Genomic DNA, 20707 nt, shown 5'->3' with positions numbered 1-20707 from the left:
TTCCTGCTTACACTGGTTAGATTTAGGAAATGTGGAAATGGAGCTATTGGAATTTCAAGAAAGCTCTATCTGGAAAAATAAATTCTATGACCTGTGTGATGTTACTCTGTGATGATTTTGTATTTAGATTACTGTATCTTTAGTTATATGCCAATAAAAGGTTTGGATTTGATTTGACCTGTGTGAAACACTTGAGAAGATAGAAGGATTGCTTTCCTTACGTTGTTTGGATCATCTTATGCTTGTGAGCAGCTGTTTTCAGCTTTGAATTATATCAAATCTGACACCAGAAACAGACTAACAGATGACCTGAGTGCTGCATGTGTTGCTCTCAAACTTACAAAGTATGAGCCAAGGTTAGACAAATTGTCAGCATGCATACAACAGCAAAAACCACATTAATTGTTCAAAAGCATGCCAAATGCAAACTTTTACCTTTCAATAAAAAGTTGTTTGTATCATTGAAAGCTCTGTTATTGTGTTTTTCTTTTAAGACAAAAATGTTAATGTATGAGTTGTTTTTCTAATTTAAAACCTCAGTATTCAGGTTAAATTGCCGTGTTGGCACTTTGTGATAAATAAGTGGGTTTTGGGTTGCAGTTTGGGTCTCTAAAATGTTTTCCATCACTGGTCTAAAGTATAATGCTTGACAAACATGGTGGGTGTCACCCATGTTGCAGCTTTGCATATCTGCTGCAAGGAAAGCCATAGACGTGGCCAGGAAGAGGCCTTATCGGGCCACAGAGAGGATCCAAAGAAAATGTTGGCAGGGAGACTTCCGCCTGGAGATGAAAGTAAGAAATGACCTTCAGAAGAAATTTAATGTCAGGTGATAGTGACACACCATGAAAACGAAGATAGGGCGGATCGCATCTTAGTGCCCTCAATTCACCCACACGCTTAACTGATGTAATGGCGACCAGAAAGGCTGTCTTCCAGGACAGTAAGTGGAGGTCACACTTGGCCGCCGAGTCAGGTCACGAAGGATGAGGGGCAGGCCCCACACAGGTGTAGGCTCTTTCACTAGAGGGTGTAGACACATCAAGCCCTTCGGAAAATGCTTAGTGTCTGGGTGGGCAAACACTGAGGAGCCATCAATGCAATTATGGTGGGCCGAAATAGCTGCGAGGTATACTCGCAAGGAGGAGTGGCTCATACCCTTGTCCACCAGAGTTAGTAGGTAACTGAAGACAAGAGGAAGCCCTGCCCTGACCAAGGAGACTCCGTGCTCCAAAGCAAAGGATGGAAATTTAGACCATTTGTAGGCATAGACTTCCTGGTGGAGGCTTTCCTGGAGTTCAGCATAACCTCCCTCACCTGTTGAGGGAAGAGATCCAGGTAATCCTCCACGCCATCAGTCTCAGAGGTGGGACGTTGTGGTGGAGGACTTTGCCCCCCTGAGACAGAAGGAGGGGGAAATGGTGGAACTCCCCGCAGGACAGATGGAGGAGAATGGGGAACCAAGTTTGATGTGGCCACCACGGAGTGACAAGAATGCACTCTGACCTCTCCCGCAGGATCTTGATGGAAACCTTGGTGATGAGAGGAATTGGAGGAAACAGGAAGAGGAACCTGTGCGACCATGGGAAGAGGAGACTGTCCCCCAGGGACATTGGATCTATGCCCCCCTGCAGCAAAATTGTGGGCATTTCTTGTTTGACCTTGTTGCAAAAGCGTCTATGGACAGTTGTCTCCACATGTTGAACACTGTGCACAAGTAAGTGCAGTTCAGTTCCCACTCAAGCAGGATGGCCCCTCCTCTGCTCAAAAGGTCCGCCTGAGTGTTTTGTTCTCCTGGAAGATCACTTGTTGCAAACACGATGACCAGGAGGCAAAGTCTCTTGGATACTGTTCCCCCTTGATGGTTTATGTAGCTGAGGGCCATCATGTTGTCTGTAAGGACAGAGATGACTTTCCCCTGCAAGGTTGGGAGGAAAGAGAGGAGGGCAAAATGGATGGCCAGGAGCTCCATAAAGTTGATGTGGTGACAACACTGAAGTCCTGTCCAGATAGAGCCCACCAACATGCCCTGGAAGTGGGCCCCCCATCCCCATAAGGAGGCATCCATGGTGAGAGTTTCTGTGGGAGTGGGGTGTTAGAATGGGGCTCTCTCCAGCAGGTTGGGCTTGTTTTCCCACTAGCAGAGGGACAGGAGCACATGTAGAGGTATCGGGAACTGCATGGTCAGAATGTTTGTGCCAGGTTTGAAGCATTTTAGGAACCAGAGTTGCAAGGGTCTCATCCTGAGTCTTGCAAAGGGGAGGACCATAGTAGTTGCTGCCATGAGGCCGAGCAGGCATTGGATGGAGAGTGCAGTTGCTGTCCCCCTTGACTTGAGTTGTCCAATCAGAGATATTATGGCTGCTGCCCTCTGGGTGGGCAGAAAAGCCCTGCATACCGTGGAGTCTATGATGGCTCCTATGAATTGCACCTATTTGGAAGGGGAAAGGTTGGACTTTTTCAAATTTACTTTCAGGCCCAGTTCCTGAAGTAATGACAGCGTTATGTCTATATTTTGCAGGAGTTGGGTCTCTGAGTTGGCCACCAGGAGCCAGCCATCAATATAGGGGAACACTACTATGCTGTGGAGTCACAGGTGAGCTGCAACCATGACCATTGTTTTTGTGAATACCCTTGGGGCCGTAGATATCCTGAAAGGAAGAACTGTATATTGGTAATGTTCTTGCCCTATTGTGAAATGTAGGTAGCATCTGTGCTGTGTCCTGATGTTGATGTGGAAATACGTGTCCTGTACATCGATCGTGGCTATCCAAACACCTTCCTGCAGCAACAACAGTATTTGGGAGAGAGCCGTGCGCCTTGGCGTTTAGTCATGCCGGCCACATGACCACGGAAATGTCTTCAGACAGCGCTGGCTCTTTGGCTTTGAAATGGAGATCAGCACTGCAACCCTAGATGCGGATTTGATTGGCTTTCGAGCAAGGGAAACCTTTACCTGTCATCTGAAACTTGCGATAAATGATAAGCCTGTTGAGAGCGTGCAGGTCCATGACTGGCCGAAGTCCACCATCTTTCTTGGGTACCATAAAATACCAGGAGTAGAACCTGAGTCTCCTCGAGTCTGGAGGTACCGGTTTTATGGCCTTCTTGGCAAGAAGGGATTGTACTTCTTCCAATAAGGCTGCCAATGGTGGAGTGGGGATTACCCCCACAGTAGGAGGTAGGTGAGTGAATTCTATTGCATACCCACAAGAGATGATGGATAGGACCCAGCTATCTGTGGTGATGCATCTTTAGGCTGCAAGATGGGTGTGAAGGCGTATGTTGCAAGGATGGATGGTGTGAGACTGGTCTGATGCACCAAATACAGCTAAGTCAAAGGCTCTGCTTGAGAGTCCACAGGGTTTTTGATCTGGAGGATTGCTGTGATGTTTGAAATTTAGATTTAGAGGTATAAGATGGCCTGTTTCTCTGCTGTTGATGCTGTGGTCTCCATGACTGATCGGGAGATGGCCTGTTGAACTGACGGCGAAGCCAGGACCGACACCAAGACCTGGATTTGTACGATCGAGAAGGTGTGCTGACACCCAGATTTCATGAAGCTTTCATGCTCTTATCCATGTCATGTGGTACTGTGTCAGTCGTGGCATGGAAAAGGCCAGTACTATCAAAGGGTAAATCCTCAATGCAAGCTGTTGTATCAAGATTGAGAGCGGTGGATCGAAGCCACGAGTGTCAACGAAATATCACGGCGGAAGTGAGGGTCTTGGCAAAGGTGTCCAAGCACATGCTTGCTGGAGTTGAGCTGCTGTTTGGTGAGGATCATACTCTCCTTCTGGGTTTTCCTAGACACTGTCTTTTTGTCCGCAGGGAGCCTGTGTTAGGCTGAGCCTGGCGCTGGATTGGTCGATCCTTCAGTTGCAGTGGATTTGGTGGCCATTTTAGGTGGGGCCAAGGCAGATTCCAAGAGCGTAGCTTGTAGGCAGGCCACCCTATTTTTCCTGGTCTGTTTTGAAAATTTAGCACAGTGGTGGCAAGTGTCCGTTAGGTGGGCTTCACCTAAACACAGCAGGCATAGGGAGTGGCTGTTGGTTGGAACCAACTTGCTCCCACAGTAGGAACACCTCTCGAGGAACCCCCACATAGACCGGTGAGGTGGGGAAGAAGGAGAATTGGAAGATGATAGATTTTTTAATAAATTTTTTTTAGGGAGAAGACAGGAGCTAAGTAGAAGAACAGAAGTTCACCGACTGGAGCGAGGAAAACACGTCCTGTTTGCACAGCGGTCAGAAGAGAACTGGTGGGATCTCTGCACTCCGCCCTAGGCATGAGCAGTGGAGTTCCTGGGCATGCGCAGGGGAAGGGGCATGAAAATCCATTCTGGAGCTTAGAAGTCACTGCTCGGGGTCAGTGCAGGTGCCTAGAGTCCCAAGGGTGTGATGCAGAGATTATAAATAAGATCCATATCGTTACTGGCAATTCCTAGAGATGGCTGATGTTTGCCTGATGGTGATTTTTTTTTTTTAAGATTTTCTCCTGCTGCTGTTCCAAGTGGTGCCTGGAAGAGAGGGTTGACAGTGGGAGGTCTCCTGCCATAGTGGGAGACAACCCACAAACCTATATTTGTATTAGCTCTTTGCCTGATGGTGATTAAAAAAAAAAAGATTTTCTCCTGCTGCTGTTCTAAGTGGTGCCTGGAAGAGAGGGTGACAGTGGGAGGTCTCCTGCCATTGTGGGAGACAACCCACAAACCTATATTTGTATTAGCTGTTTAAAAAAACCATGCCATATAATATTTACCATATAACGTTTGGACGACAGATTGTATATTATGTAGTTAACTGGAATTTTTTATGAACCACTATGTTCTCCTGAAATAAAAGGAGTCCAGTGGCATCTTATGAAGTAAAAGAATGTGACTTCGAGTCTCAACTGACTCATGGCAACCACAGCCAGGGGGCATTCAAGGGAAGAGATGAGCAGAGATGGTTTTCCATTGTCTTCCTATATCTAGCAATCCCAGTCTTCCTTGGTGGTCTTCCCATCCAAATACTGACCATGACCAACCCTACTTAGTTCACAAGTCCTGATGAGCTCTGCCAAAACTGGGTTATTTAGGTTGCTAATGGTATTTTTAGGATGAACAAACTTTATTCCGGTACACTTCTTCTGATGCATGAAGTGTTCATCCATTAGGCAGGTGTTGTTTTGCTATGTGACACTTTGACTCACCATGCCTCCTTTTCGTATTCTAAAGCAGAAATACCTTCCTTAAGTCTCTTTAAATAGAGCAGCATTGGCAATCTTTTGTTCTTGGAGCCTGAAAAAGCTAAATTATGCAAATCTTTCTCAAAGCATCCCATTTTCTTTGAGCCCCAGATCTCTTATAGTATATAAAGCTTCACATGTACTGTTTTACAGCATGAGATTTTTGAACTACATACATTTTTATAGCTTTCATAATACTATCTTATCTCTACTTCATGCAACAGAGATTTTGTCTATAATGCTCACTGTGTCTACGTATACCTTAAATATGCAACAACTACCAGATGTATTTACACAGTATTAACCTTATTTGTTTCCTCATACATAGTTTTTCACTGAAAGACTGCTTTGGTCTTTGGCGTTTTTCAGTCAAATCTTTCCCATTTTTAAGCCATGCATCCTGTTATCAGTCCCCCAGGCAACTGTACAGAAGTGGACAAATCTGCCAAAATGTGCAGGTGTTCTTTGACCACGCTGGACCCCAAAACAGGCACAATGTGGATCATACCCAAGGAATGAATGACACAACCAACATGAAATAACATCTCTTTTTTTAGGCCAAACATGTTTCAGCATACTCATTTTGCCTGGTGTAAGAAGTAGACTGTAAAAGTGGTATCATTAACTGTTGATATGTATGAGAAATGATTATAAGATTTTACCTATATGTAGTTATCCGTAAGAAACACATATAGTGTAAATGGAACGCAGATTTCTGAGGCCACATGAAAACTACCTCAAGGGGATACTGTTGTGTCTTTTGTTGCAAATTACTGCAGGTTAAATTATATTCTGAATACACAGAATTCAGTACAGTTGGCTTCAGTTTATACAAACAGAAGAAGTTCTGTTGAAAACTAAATGATTGACTCACAGTGACAGTAGTTAATGAATAAATGAATAATATATTGACAGTACTAGTGCACTTTATTTTAAATAGCTTGAACCTTGCATTTCTACCTTCTTTTCTTTTGTTGTACTGTTCCGAAATGTATTCCTGCTATCTTTGGTCTTCAATAACTACTTCGTTGACTAGTAGTTGTAAGCACACAGCAGTGTTTGGGAGGGGGAAAATCATCCTTTGATAAGCTGAGAGTCTCTTTCTGACCCCCCCCCCAAGTGAAAAAGGTAGTAACTGCTGGATCTGATCTCCCTTCTCCACTTCCCTATATTGCCTGTTCTTGTTGAATAGGTATGTACAGGTCATAAAAAGCCAAATGCCACATCAATAAATTGGCTGTCAATTGCAGTTTGCATACAGGAGATGAGCTGAACCACGAGGAGGGGTGGGGTTGAAGCATCCCTAATTTTAACTGGCTCATTCTACTTTCAACATTTGTTAACAAATCCAGCAGAGATCCTCTGGAAAAAATATTTCCAAACACAGAAGCTACTTATACTCACAAAAAAATAATAATATTTGGATTCAACACAAACAACTTTACCAATAAATTGTAAAATTTGGCGAGTACATTAGAACTTATTTAGGTTAACATTAAGGGAGCTACTTATACTCACAAAAAAAATAATCTTTGGATTCAACACAAACAACTTTACCAGTAAACTGTAAAATTTAGCGAGTGCATTAGAACTTATTTAGGTTAACATTAAGAAAAACCTCCTAAGCAGACTGACAATGGAACCAATTACTTAGAGATGGGTTCTCCTTCTCTGGAGGTCTTCAAGCAGAATCTGGACAGCTGTCTTTCAGGGATGCTTTACAGTGCAATAAGTGGACTTCGAAGGCTGCACTGTGAACTTTGGATCTCTTGCTTGAACATGGACTAAATGGCCAACAAGACTCCTTCCAACTCAGGGATTATTGCATTTTTAGAAAATCACCACCTCACCAGGCTATTCCCCTGACTAGGAAATCCAGAGATGAGCCATTCCTTCCTCCCTACTTTAATCCAGCAGATCTTCTGCTACCCATATAGCTCACTCAGCCTTACTGAATACACCTATCGTTACGAATTACTATCTTTGCTATTAATACGGGCCATTCCTTCCTCCCTACTTTATTCCAGCAGATCTCCTGCTACCCATATAGCAGATCTCCTGCTACCCATATAGCCTTACTGAATACACCTATCATTACGAATTACTATCTTTGCTATTAATACACAAGTAAATTCTTGCCCTGAAATTTAGGGCTAGCTTGCTGAGAGCCTGTTTGTTGATCAGTATATGCTCTAAAAGGAGATGTGGTGACTCAAGTCGTTAAGATGCTGAACTGCAGGCTGTGGAAAGTTGGTAGTTCAGCAGTTCAAGACCCGAGTGTGCCGCATGACGGAGTGAGCTCCCATCTCTAGTTCCAGCTCCTGCCAACCTAGCAGCTCGAAAGCAAGAAACTGCAAGTAGATAAATAGGCACCACTTCGGTGGGAAGGTAACAGCGTTCCGTGCGCCTTGGTGTTTAGTCATGCCGGCCACATGACCACAGAGAAGTCTTCGGACAGCGCTGGCTCTTCGGCTTTGAAACGGAGATGAGCACCGCAACCCTAGAGTCGGATTCGACTGGCTTTTGAGCAAGGGAACCTTTACCTTTTTATATACTCTAAACAGCTCGTGCCAAGCTCCAGATAGTGGCACAGTGCTGACAGCACAGTCAGTTGCTATCATAGTGTAAGATGGCTGCAGACCAGTTCAATTCTCAGATTTTAATAGTGGACACTTCAGAACGTACCTAGTTAACTTTTCTCAAAATTTCCAAATGTGGTATGGTAAATTTATCTTGCGACAGCAATGCAAAGTTCAGCCTTCATAAAAGCATGTTCTAGCAGTTTTTTGTTCAGGTCAATCGTATCTATATCAGTCATCTTAGTGCTGATATTCAGAGTTCCCTGGAGGGGCAACTGAGGCAATTGTAAGAATGTTATGAATTTCCCAGTGAATCTGTTTGGCAGATGAACTTACCTTGTTCAGCGCTCCCAACTGAAATGTCAGCTGATCAGGGTTATCTTTAGACTGCTTTGGACAACTCAAATGGCTGCTCGACAAGTCTGCAGCTCTGTATTCCTCAGAACCAACTCACAGCTGATGGGGGATCAGCTGTCAGTCAGGTTCTTATCCACCCCACCTCCTCAGCAAAATAGCAAGGGAGAGGAGAAGAAGCAGATTCATAGGTATACATAGAAGTTGCAAAAGGGAAACCTTCCCTCTGATCCAAACTGGGAAGGAAAGATAGAATGCTTTAAATCTCTGCATTGCAAAAAGAAGAGCTCATTTCCCCTCCATCCCCACTCCAAGCTGGGCAAGGACAAATGCAATGCTTTTAATCTCTCCATTCCAAAAGACAGAAAGCATTTCTCTCCTCTCTCTCTCCCACAAGTTGGGTGCAATGCTTCTGAGCGCCCCACTAGAAAAGTGAGAAGAGCAAAACTTCCTAACTACAAGATCAGAAGCTAGTACCCAGATGATCCCTTATTGGCCTGGCATCAGCTTCTGATCACTGTGAGTAGTTTGTTCCGGTGAATGCACATGAATAGACTGAACAGCTAAACAGTCGTCGATTAATTGGCTGCCTGATAAGTTATAACCACTGGCAAAGGGAAGTAAGCAAAGCTCACAGGAGCTGAAGCATCTCTAGGCAATTTTCCCTGGTCCCCCACAAGCCAAGGGATTCCTTGCTCCCATTCCTATGTGTCCTCTTGGCTCCACCCCCACCCCATTGCTCTTCAGAATTCTTAGGTATTTGCTTGAAATTTTCATTAAAGTAGAAATCGGGTGCTAGTCTGTAAGATAATACTTATTCTTATCATGTAGAGGTTGATAAGAATAACTGTTATCTTACATACCAGCACCATCCCTAAGCATAACGAAGGAAATATTACACAATAGGTACTAATTTAAGGCTCGATTGTTTAAAGCACTGATTTGACATAAAGTCTGAACAGGTTAATGAATTATTTTTACTCCTTGGGTCGAGTAAAATGTATACTCAGGAGACTGCAAGGAAATGGCTTGCTCACCAGCTAGGACTACACCTCACCTGTAAGAGAATTTAAGCCAATAACAGTAAGGCAAAATCTTTCTTACTGACTGGACCACAATAGAGACTGGACTGGTGAGGCAGATATATGACTAGCTCAGGCCAATTAGCTCTGGTTACAGACTTCATTATAAGTAGCAAAGGACATGAAAGGCTATAAGGAGAGATTCTGTGGCAGACCAAGCAGCCTGTCTTTACAGAATGAACTTCAGAACCAGGGAAACAGTTCCAGTAGTAAGTGATGCCTGCTAAGCTTTTCAGACAAGGTGCCACTGGAGAATAATTTCACTGTAAACACAGAAATGATCCTGTAGTGCACATTTAGTACCCCCAGAGTCCTGATTTCCAAGACAGAAATTAGTTGTTCAGAAACTGTTTGGAACTAAAGCTAAAAATACTTCATGGGAAAAAAACATTCTGTGATACATTAAAGAACTGAGACGCACACCTCTTTTGAAGCCTTAGTTAGGAATTTCTTTTTTAAAAAAGCCTTATTGAGAAGCTTTTCTGGATCAAAGCCAGCCTTCTTTAATAGATGATGAAGGCATCTTACCAAGATTGCATTCTTTGTTTATAAGGAATCTTTTGAACATTATGACACTGTGCTCTCACAGACCAATTTCAATCTATGTAGCCCACATATATCTTGTGAATTTGGAAATTGCTGAACATTCTGATAGCCGTATGATTCAGAAGGGGCGGGGTATAATGAAAACATGGGCAAAGTTAGAAATAGTTTTGGCCAGGATTCCATGAACTACGAAACAGGTTTTGTGAGCCTAACAGCAATTTAGACTTATTCGCCTCAAAAAGCAGCCCTCTTTCCTCATGGCAAAACTGCTTTCCAAGTTAATGGAAATTTCAAAAGGAATTTGTGGCATGACTTATAGCCAAGTTTAAAAAACTGCACAGTAAACTGTTCACATAAAACTAAGCAGTTATTTGGTTTCTGGCCAAAATTTGAGCTTGGCTTACTCTCCTGGACAATGTGCCCCCCCCATTGGATCTCTTTCTTACCTCTTTCTTTTGAATTCTCTTTACATTGTCATTATTCCTAAAGGCACCTCATCCACTTGGGAGTTCTCTTGCGGAAGCCCCATTGTAACGAACCGAAGCATCGAAAGAACACACTGTGCTCTTTTATGATTGCCATTCATTTCAACGGGGCTTATGCAGAAAAGCTCTCCCAATGTATCCATGTGTAAGAATGGCAGATAAGACTGTTACTCTGTTGAATAAGAAACATCCACAGGCATGTCATCCTCCACGACTCCAGAAAATAACAATATTACAGAGTTGGGGGGGGGAGTGTTCAGTTGCACGCGCGTGCATGTGTGTAATAAATAGGATAAGCATTAATATAACACCCATGTTTTATCACTGTTAAGGGTGCCCCAAATAAATCATTACATAGATCCTAAAAGCATGAAAATTAATGTAACGGCTATTATAGTCCTTTACAAAGCAAGTGTCCTATCCAGACATGAGCTAAAAGCCACCCATATACATGTACTACAAATGGATCTCCTTAAGAGGCATTTTATAGAATGGGCATGCCAAGAAATGGAGCGAAGAAACTGGCCTAAGACACATCCAATGTTTCAAAACAGAACTTATAATTTGGAAATGTATGAATCCATATCCAAGCACATGCACAAGAGGACATGGAAACATTCACTGCTTAAAATGAATCTGCTGCTTTGCTCAGTGCTGACGGGGGGGGGGAGTGGGAAAGCAGCACACCAGCACTACAATGATACTGGTTGTTTTTAAGCCAGATTCCTGACCCCAGCAGAATTGTTTCCCAAAGCTACACGGAGACCATGAATGCTTATGAGAGTGCCACACTGGAAGAGTAGAATGAAAAACAGCATTCAAAATCATGCTTTCTTTGAAAGATACATGAAAAAGCTTGGCAGCAACGGTTTGACACTGAAAACCTTGTGAGTGTGTGTGTGGGGGGCAACAGATTTATCTTAATGAACTTGTAGATTGCTTATGATGGTTTTAATCAATGAGGTGTTGTTGTTTTTTTTAAGTCCTTAATCCTGCTTGTTTTCTCCCCATTTTTGCTCCAACAAGAAACAAAGATTTGACTGGCTAGTAAGACATTGGGATTTGTGGCGCCTCTTATAAGCTGCGGTACAATAAGAGCTCTCACAAGGTAATCACATGCACATACGACATCTGTGCAGTTCGTAAGAGAAATAGGGAAGCTTATATAGTTAGGAGAGAAATCCATCAAATAAAACAAGCTAGGTGTTCTTAACGTACCATTGACTAAGCTGGCATTTGCATTATCAGTGGCATTTGCACCTGCTGCCCCATCTGTAGTTGAAGGAGGGTGGAAGGAAGGATGGGAAGAATCTACTGAGTAATAATGAATAAAAGAAAAAAGGATAAATCATAATAATATGAACAATTTCACATGACAGAAACAATAACATTTATGGGACTAATGTGGCCTTTGTGGGGTTTCTCCTGAAACAACTGTTTTAAAGTAACCAACAGAATGTCTAAAAATGAATGTTATTACAAGAATGTTACAAAAGTGGTAAACAAAAACTCATACATGAAATATTATAAAAGGAAACGTGAAAGACATTTAACAGAGTTAACAGAGTTGGTGAGAACTGACTTTACACAGTACTATGTACTAATCTGTGCGCCTCTATGCAGGCATTCTTAAATTCTCTTGGTTTTTTAAATATGGATTTTAGTTGAAGAAGAAATGAGGATTAAGTAGTTGTACTACAAAAAATCTTAGTTTTTAAAAATAATCCATATATTACTATTTCTAGAATGAAACTATTTTATGTATGCATCTAAAAGTGCCTATTTAATAACTTTCCATTTGTTTTCAAACGAATAAAGCACATTTTTCAATGTTACATGTAAGTGCAACTTGGGAAGCCCAAGAATATAACTCCTTGCCACATCTGGCTCTCTGCAATAAATTCAGTTCAAGGTCTACACAATAATTTTTGTTACCAATATGCTGTTTTTCTTTGGATGGTGACAGAAAAGAAAAGAAAATCACAATGTTAGTAGTTTTCCTCGCAAAAGGGAATAAGTCAGTCAAGAAGTTCCTTCATATCAGGAGGAAGCAAAAATTCCCAGCAGATTTTATGTTGATTGATTGAGCTGATCTGGGCCAGAGCTGAGTGAACAGTCTGCAACGAATAATAGATCTGAAGTAATTTTCTTTTGTTGTGGTTGTTGTTTACTGATTTTTCTAGCACAGAACATTTCAAGCTGATTTTGAACTGAACATTTCAAACACTTTATTTCGGTTTCTCCCCAGATTTTGGAATTTTGGTTTTTGGGAAAACAGAGCAGTTTACTGACCTCAGTTCCAAATTGACATGGTATGGTATAAATAACTGATGGTATAAATTGACATGGTATGGTATAACTAATTGAAACCCTTAACATGAGTAATAAAGTATGTGAACGTGTATGATTCTTCTACCTGTCTCTTTGCCATGTGTTTATAGCAAAAGAATATAGGGGATAGAGTTCATTGCAGCACTCAGACCAATGAGAGCCAGTTCTAAATTTCAACTGATAGCTACCCAGAAGCGTTGCCTTACTCAAGGGTAGCTCCAACAGCAGGGGCACGCCACTTCTAACCTGAACCAGAGAGCAACAAACTCAGGCCAAGGAAGGCACGCTTGGACTGAACCACAGAGCTAACCAAAAGCTCTGGAAAAGGGTTTCAATTTCAGGTTTTACACAAGGCAGCCTTCCAAGGCAACCTCCCTCTCCACCCAGCAAGGTATGCATATGAAACAACGCCAAGTTCTACCAGGTAAACGATCTACATTTCTAAAGGCTATTCAGAGGCCACCTGGTGAATAGCTTCTCTGTCTCCAAACCCCCAAGTAACCCTTGTGTGTGCCTCCATCCCTTGTCTCCACAGCTGTCCTTCCTGCTCCATCCCTCAGGATACCAAGATAAACCAATCAAACATTCAAATGTTTAATGATCCTTGCTGATGCTAATCAGGGACCCATTTCCCACCTTTTGTTACACCTGGGAACCTATTCAATTTGCTGTGGCAGGACCATCAATAGTCCCCAAACCCATTCAGCCATCTCCAGCAATCCCATCAACACTATTGTAAATCCAGACTTTGCCCCTCTGAAACCTCATTGGTCACACCTAGGTCTTGCCCTTCCTGGCATCACACACTCCTGGGACTCATCACAGGTCCAGGTAATCTTTTGTCCTCACCTGGGGCAAGCCCCCCAAGTTCTCCCACTGGTCTGCATGGTTTTCCATTGTCTATATCCATCAAAGTACATGACCTCACATTGTGTGTCTCTGCCTTGATGCCAACTGGCAGTCCACCCCAAAATGTTTGTTTGGGCCATAATCCCTTCTTCATAGATCTCTGCACATCTGGACAGGTAGCTATACAACACTCTCCCCAATGCTTTGCCCTCTTTTGTCTCTGATCTTTTAAGATTGCCTCAACTCTTTATTTTCTAGCTCTTCTGTGTTTGTGTGCGTGTGATATTTTTATTTAATTAGCTGATTGTAGTAGGGCTATTTTCGTAATAAATTTCATAAAATATATCTCTGCTTGTTGTTTGTGTTGCTCTGAGTGGGCTGTGACTCTGGTATAGTTAGCGTTTTGATCCCTAGCTTGCGTACCTATTAAGCAAATGGTCTGTTAGCTAATTCCCCCATCATAATTCAAACAGAGACCCAGGTGTTGCGGCTAACAGACTGGTGGAGGATGTCCACATCCTCCACCAGTCTGTTAGCCGCAACACCTGGGTCTGTATTTGAATTATGATGACGGAATTAGCTAAGAGACCTTTTGCTTAATAGGTACACAAAGCTAGGGATTGAAATTCCAACTATACCAGAGTCACAGCCCACTCGGAGTGACACAGACGATAGGCAAGAAGTCAATTGTTAAATCTATCCTATCCATCACTTATCCCACATGTTGTAGGAAAAAACAATAGCCTAAGTTTGTGAAACTAATCCAAATCCAAAGATCTGTGCAACTAATTCTATGTGCTCAATGAAGTAGATCAAGATGTGTAGCTGTGTTCATCTGTAGCAGCAGAAAAGAGCAACAGTCCAGTAGCCCCTTAAAAACTAACAGAATTTGTGGTAGTCATTGTTCACTTCTTCAGATACAGCTAGAATGTGAGTCCATCTGTCCTTATAACTTGGGAGAGTGGAATAATTCCAGATGCTGAATGACAATAGCAGGTAAATGACAATAGCAGGCTTGATTGGATTAGGTATGATATGCAGAAGTGTAGTAGGTGTGGAGAAATTAGCATTGGTAATGAGCCAGCCAACTTCCCTCTCATATAGATTCTAGCAACAGCATCACTGAATCCAGCAACATCAGGCATACCATCTCAGGTTCATACTCCTGCTCATCCTCTAATGTGATTTATGCCATCATGTGGTCAGCAGTGCCCTTCCACCCTCTACATTGGACAAACAAGTCAGTCCCTACAACAAAGAATAAATGGACATAAGTCTGACATTGGAAACCACAACATTAAAAAACCAGTGGGGGAACATTTTAACCTTCCAGGACATTCAGTTGCTGACCTAAGAGTAACAGTGCTCTTACAAAGGAATTTCAAAGAGATAATAGAAAGAGAGACTGCTGAATTGCATCTGATAATGAAGCTCAAGACAATGCATCCTCCTGGACTGAATCAAGACCTAGGTTTCCTGTCTCATTACCAGCGCTGATTTCCCCGTGCCTACTATCCCACTGCATATCATACCTAATCCAATCAAGCCTGCTATTGTCATTTACCTGCTATTGTCATTCAGCATCTGAAATCCCTCTACTCTCCAAGGTATAAGGGCAGCTGTATCTGAAGAAGTGAGCACTGACTTATGAAAGCTCATACCTTACCACAAATTTTGTTAGTCTTTAAGGTGCCACTGGACTCTTGCTCTTTTCTATGTGCTCAATGGGACTTTAGACATGATTTCTCAACACCACTACCACCTCCACCCCACCATATCAGAAACCACTTATGAAGCACAGAGGAGTTCAAAGGAAAAGGCTCAAAGGAAAAATCCCACTGCATTTGCTCAAGGCTCTTGGACATGCTTAAAGTAGCTCTTTGAATCCAGGTCAATTTGTCATAATTTCAAATTCCCGTTAGCACCAAAGGAATTATAGTGACACTGTCCTGTTCATTTAAACTTGGTTTTAGTGTACATTTGGATATTCACAGTAATTATTGCAGAATGTATTGAAATATGTGTTATCCTGTAACTTTGCAACCAAACTTGAAATGTACTGTTCTGAAGGATTTAAAGCAGTATAGACAGAATGACCTCACAGAAAGGGGTCACACACAGTCCAACAAGAATTTCCTTTATGGTTTCAATTATATCGAATACACATTTCTTAGGGTTTTTTTTTTGCTTTTTTGACCATTCACTCAGGTCTAATTTGCAGCACCATTTGCAGGAGAACCCCAGTTAAAAGCTTCAGCCTTTTCTTTTTTACTCTACCTGGAAGCTGATGTCCATCCTCCCTTTTCACACCTGCATAATGATTTTTACAAAATGTTAATGCGGGAGAAAGGTATGTGCCTAGAGAAGGCTAACATGCAAACAGGCATAACTGGTAGAGTTTCAGAAAAGCTTCAAGCATACACACAATGAATGTATGATGCTTGTGCCAAGAACTCAGGGATATAATCCAGTGAGCATTGTTGCTAAGTAATCACAGTCTGCATCACTGGACCTCACGATGGAATCCTGCATAAGCCCTATTTAAGGGAACAGAGAATGCACGGGCACAGGACTTGGGGAACTGCAGTTCCATGAAGTTTGCCTTAAACCCATGGGAGACTTACCAGAACGATTGCATATCAGAAATTTTTGAAAGCATTTTGTTAGATGCTTATCTGGATGTGTAATGCCATTTTATGAAAGTTATGTGGCAAACGTAACCCCGTTATACTTAATAGTTGACAATTCAGACAGGCAGGTTGTTTCTTTTTTTAAACAAAAAATATGGAGGAAGAATGAACTAAATATCGTTTCAAGAAAGAGTATGTATTTACAGAGTTAAAAGCATGATTTTAGGCAATGAAGTGCTGTCTAAAAGTTGGCAGCCAGTGGGGTTTTTTTTTTATTCTACACAATACCTGCTTAAACTAAATTAACAGTAACTATAACGCTTTGAGTCACCTGTTGCTGATATCCAAGACAACAGATTTTAATCCCCAGTGATCATACTGGAATAATTTGTCAGCAAGAAACAGAGAAAAGTAGCCTGAATGAAACCACAGCAGCTTCAGTCAAACCTAGAGCTCAATATACAAGGATGGAGGTAGAAAATACTGTAAAAAAAGTGTTTATCATGTATAAAATCAAATGATTTTATCTGATTTTGGAGAGGGGCTTGGTATGTAGAAGGTCCCACATCCAATCCCAGCATCTCTGGTTAAAAGGATCAGGTAATATGAAAGACCTCAGCCTGAAACCCTGGAGAGCCACTGCCAGTCTGAGTAGACAATGCTGACTTTGATGGACCAAGGGTCTGATTCAGTATAAGGCAGCTTCATATGTTAATGTGTGTTTCTGAGATATTCTACAGGAAAATAATACTGAACATACATTTTGGCCATCCCCTTTTTACACTGTCCACATTAAAAAGCCCTGAAAATGAGCCTGGCTAGGAGAAAAATGGCCCATGAATGGGCCATGTGCTCTTTCAAGTCCCACTGTCAATGACTGTACAGTAAACCTATCTGCAATACTGAAGTATGTGCATAGTTTGATATAATTTCATATGAGGAGAGAAATACTCCATGAATTTTTCCATTCTATACATGATTTTATAACAAATCTGTGTTCAACTGTGTACACACAGTATAATTCCAATATACCAAGTCAAGCCATTGGTCCATCTAGGCTGGCACTGTGTACTCTATCTTGCGGTTGCTTTCCAGGGCCTCAGGCAGAGATTTCCAAATATCTCCTACCTAGGGTTGCTAAGCCTGGCCTGTCAATCAGCAGGCGACTGAGTGGTTGGGACATGGGGAGGTAGCCATCAGTAATGGTATGGCCATAGTTTCCAGCTCTTCTTAGAGAGGTGTGATGTGACTTCCAGGTTTTCTCCATAACTGGCATTAAGGCCATTTGCAGCAGCAGAAAACAGGAGTGGGGTGGGGGATCCCCTGCACCAGTGTAAGACTCCTACCTGTGATAGAAGATTTAACTTAAGACACGAAAGGGCTGAAACTGAGATTTCCTTAACCTCCTTCAGATTTCTAACATGACTTTTAGAGCATGAGGGACTGAAGGCAGGTCTTACAAAGTACCCAGATATGGTGCATTATATTATACTCTGGACTGAAACCAAAAGAGATTGTATTTTACCAAGATTTAAACCATGTGCCATGCACAAAATGATATTAGTGTTTGTGCAAAGGTAAAGTTTTTTTAAAAAAGTTTGTAAGCCATTCCTTTCCTAGTGAAGTATGTTTTTATAGAGGAAACAAACATTTCCATTACTAGTGTTTGTGCAAAGGTAAAGTTTGTAAGCCATTCCTCTCCTAGTGAAGTATGTTTTTTATAGAGGAAACAAACATTTCCATTTATTTAAATGAGAAATACAGGAAGATGATTTGAAACAATCTAGCAGAAGCCTATTATTGATTCTCCAGTGCTTGTAATCTAGGAAGGGCTCCCCCCCCACAGGCGTTGTCATTTATTACTGTTAAAAACTCAAAAGGCTTGGGTGCCTGGCACTGGAAATGAAATAGATCAGGAGTGGCCTGAGACCAAAACTGCTTTCTGGCCAATAAAGATTTCCCATAGTTAACATCTGGCCCCATTGGTGGACCTCTTGATGCCACCTGGGTTTGGGCCACTGTGTGACCCAGAGTGTTGGACTGGATAGGCCATTGGCTTCTCTTATCTTCTTATCCTCAGTTAGATGACCTGTAGACTGTGGAGTGGATCCTATCTTCCTCTATATGAGGAGTCTTGCTCTGAAGAAGACTCTTTCCTCTGGAGCATGATTTCTCTTTTAGTATAAGGGCATTGTGGGATCCAACCCAGTGTGTACGAAGTCCCCCACTGACTACAAAATTAGACATTATCTTTCAAATCACTGGAATGGTACTGTTTATTCTGTCAGCAAACGTTTCATGAGTATTGTTTGCTGTCTAGCATTAACTAGAATGCCCGGTTTAAATATAACTAGTGGAGAGAAAGTATGGAACAATTTTAAGAAGTGTGATGATGTATGATGCTAGAGTTCAGCTGGAGTGATTAAACTGAAGCTGATTCAGGCACTTTATTTCTCTTCCTTCCTCACATTCTACAAGGTGTATACTGTCTGAAATATCATATACAATCTGACTCAGGGAAGCTGGGGTGCTCCCAGGTCATGACTTGTAAATGGTGGAACCAAATTGTCTTAAATTCAAGTGCTTTTGTGAAAGCAACACATGTACATATCTTTCAGTACAGATCTTTCAAAGGGAAGATTTAGAACATGTGGTCGAACTTGTACCTTTCTTATCCTTCTTCTCCTCTTCTTCACCAGCACCTAATAAAGTGAAGATGATCCCTGTTTGAGAATTCACTCCCACAGCAGAAACAACCATTCTTCCTGAGCCTTCCATAACATGGGTACCTAAACGATTTAAAATACAGACATCAGTAATTTGCATTTTAGTAATTAGTAATTTGTATTTTATTTAAGAGCAATGGTACAAAGAATTAAAAAGAATTGTTAAGTGAGTGACAAAGTGCTATTTTAAGGCTTTGATCTAATCTTCAGTTAAGCATTGCTTAAGATCATGGAAATCAATATGCTTAAAAATGCCAAACTGTACACTAGTTTGTGGCCTACCTTTCCAAAATGGTAAATGATATAGCAGCTAACAGTGCAAGTTGTGAGCCAAGAAATCCATGTTTCAAATCTAATCTCAGACATGGACCCACACGATAAACCACAGATTATTCAACAAACCACAGTGTGGTGAATGTTAAAAACCAGAGTCTGCTTGGAAATCCTGGTTTGACTGCTTCCAGTCAGAACCAAGTGCAGCTTTTGAAAATACATGGTCCAAATTTTATAAATGGATTGAAGAAAATAGTAACTGATCTTTACAGGCATATAACCGAAATAGAAGGACAGTGAATTACATGCTTTAGTGCATGCAAAGATTTTCATGTAAACATTGTAAGGTGCTGAAAAGTAAGGATAACTGGTTGATGTATGAGGTTAATAACCGGATATAGTATGGATGCAAATTATCCCTGATTATATGTTTGTATGTCTGTTTGTTTCTTGTAGAATAACGAAAAAGTATTTTTTTAAAAAAAGAACAAAGTGCAGCAGGAACAGCAGTTTTTTTGTGTGTGTTTTTTTTGCTGCTCTGCATCTGTGACTCTGTGCCCTCAGGCAGCACAACCAAACCAGCTGGGAGTCCTGCAAGCTGATATAATGACTGTGCAGATTTACTATATACCAGGATTCACCAGGTGGAATGTAATGCTGGTCAAGAGTCCCAGTTCACAGCTCCCCTATTCATCAGGGCTAGGGCTGCCAGCCTCCAGGTGGGGCCTGGGGATCTCCGGCTTTTATAACTGATCCCCAGCTGACAGAGATCAGTTCCCCTGGAGAAAATTGCTGCTTTGAAAGGTGGACTCTATAGCATTGTACCATACTAGGTGTCCCGAAACAGACCACCATCCCTTAGCCATCTACAAAACTGACGTATTAACTGTAAGGATGTTCCAACCAATACTGACACAATGTACGTGAACTGCTTTGAATTTCATGTATGTGCTGTGTAAGAGCTTATAGGTAAAGGACAAAGGCAGCTGGACGTTTGATTGTGAATGGCTACTGAGGGGCAAATGGCTGCTATGTGGATGAGATCAGGAAAATCCAAGCTTTTCCATCCACGTGACAGCCTTTCAAACTTTGCTGCAGTCTTTCCCACACCTTGAGAACAAAGCACGTTTGAGAAAGAGTGCCAAAAAGCAATCTCGTGGTGCACAAGTATGCCACGATGCTATGGGGAAGTACTGAACTTGGGTCAAATGACCTATATGGAAACACCAAAAGTGAGCAAGGTGCTGCGGCCACACCATTGCAAAGGGCAGCAGAAAGATATGCTTTGGCTATCAGTATCTTAGCAATGCAGGGGTTCCCTGTCTTCCTGCACTATGTTGTGAGGACAGTTGCATCATCCCTTAAAATGAAACATGCAGCAAGACTATAAAAACTGGCCAGTTGTCTAAGCAATGCATTTCCTTCCTTCTACCCCAATACAATGTACAAACACCTTTGCCATTGTCACGTGTTCCTTTGGCAGGAGCAAAAGACTTCACCAAATGGTTTTAATCCTAATTCATTTACTTTCATTGCCTTACCCCATTCATAAAGTTAAGAGGGACTTGTCTGAATCCTGCATGCACTTACTTGGAAATAAGATCTGCTGAATTCATCAGGAAA

The 20707-nt window shown here is 41.9% G+C and overlaps 1 protein-coding gene across 1 annotated transcript in view; it reads right to left on the bottom strand.

Annotated features, from left to right (window-relative positions):
* The window catches only part of LOC107124162 (plasma membrane calcium-transporting ATPase 2-like), a 265585-nt gene that overhangs the window by 116145 nt on the left and 128733 nt on the right, over nt 1-20707 (bottom strand). Inside the window, 3 exon segments of the mRNA XM_015427552.1 lie at nt 11494-11586; nt 15733-15765; nt 18752-18874. Coding sequence (XP_015283038.1) covers nt 11494-11586; nt 15733-15765; nt 18752-18874 — 249 coding nt within the window.

The sequence above is a fragment of the Gekko japonicus genome, unplaced genomic scaffold, assembly GCF_001447785.1.
Source record: "Gekko japonicus isolate JY-2015 unplaced genomic scaffold, Gekko_japonicus_V1.1 scaffold354, whole genome shotgun sequence".
Lineage (NCBI taxonomy): Eukaryota > Metazoa > Chordata > Lepidosauria > Squamata > Gekkonidae > Gekko > Gekko japonicus.
This window is presented reverse-complemented; position numbering and strand designations above follow the sequence as displayed.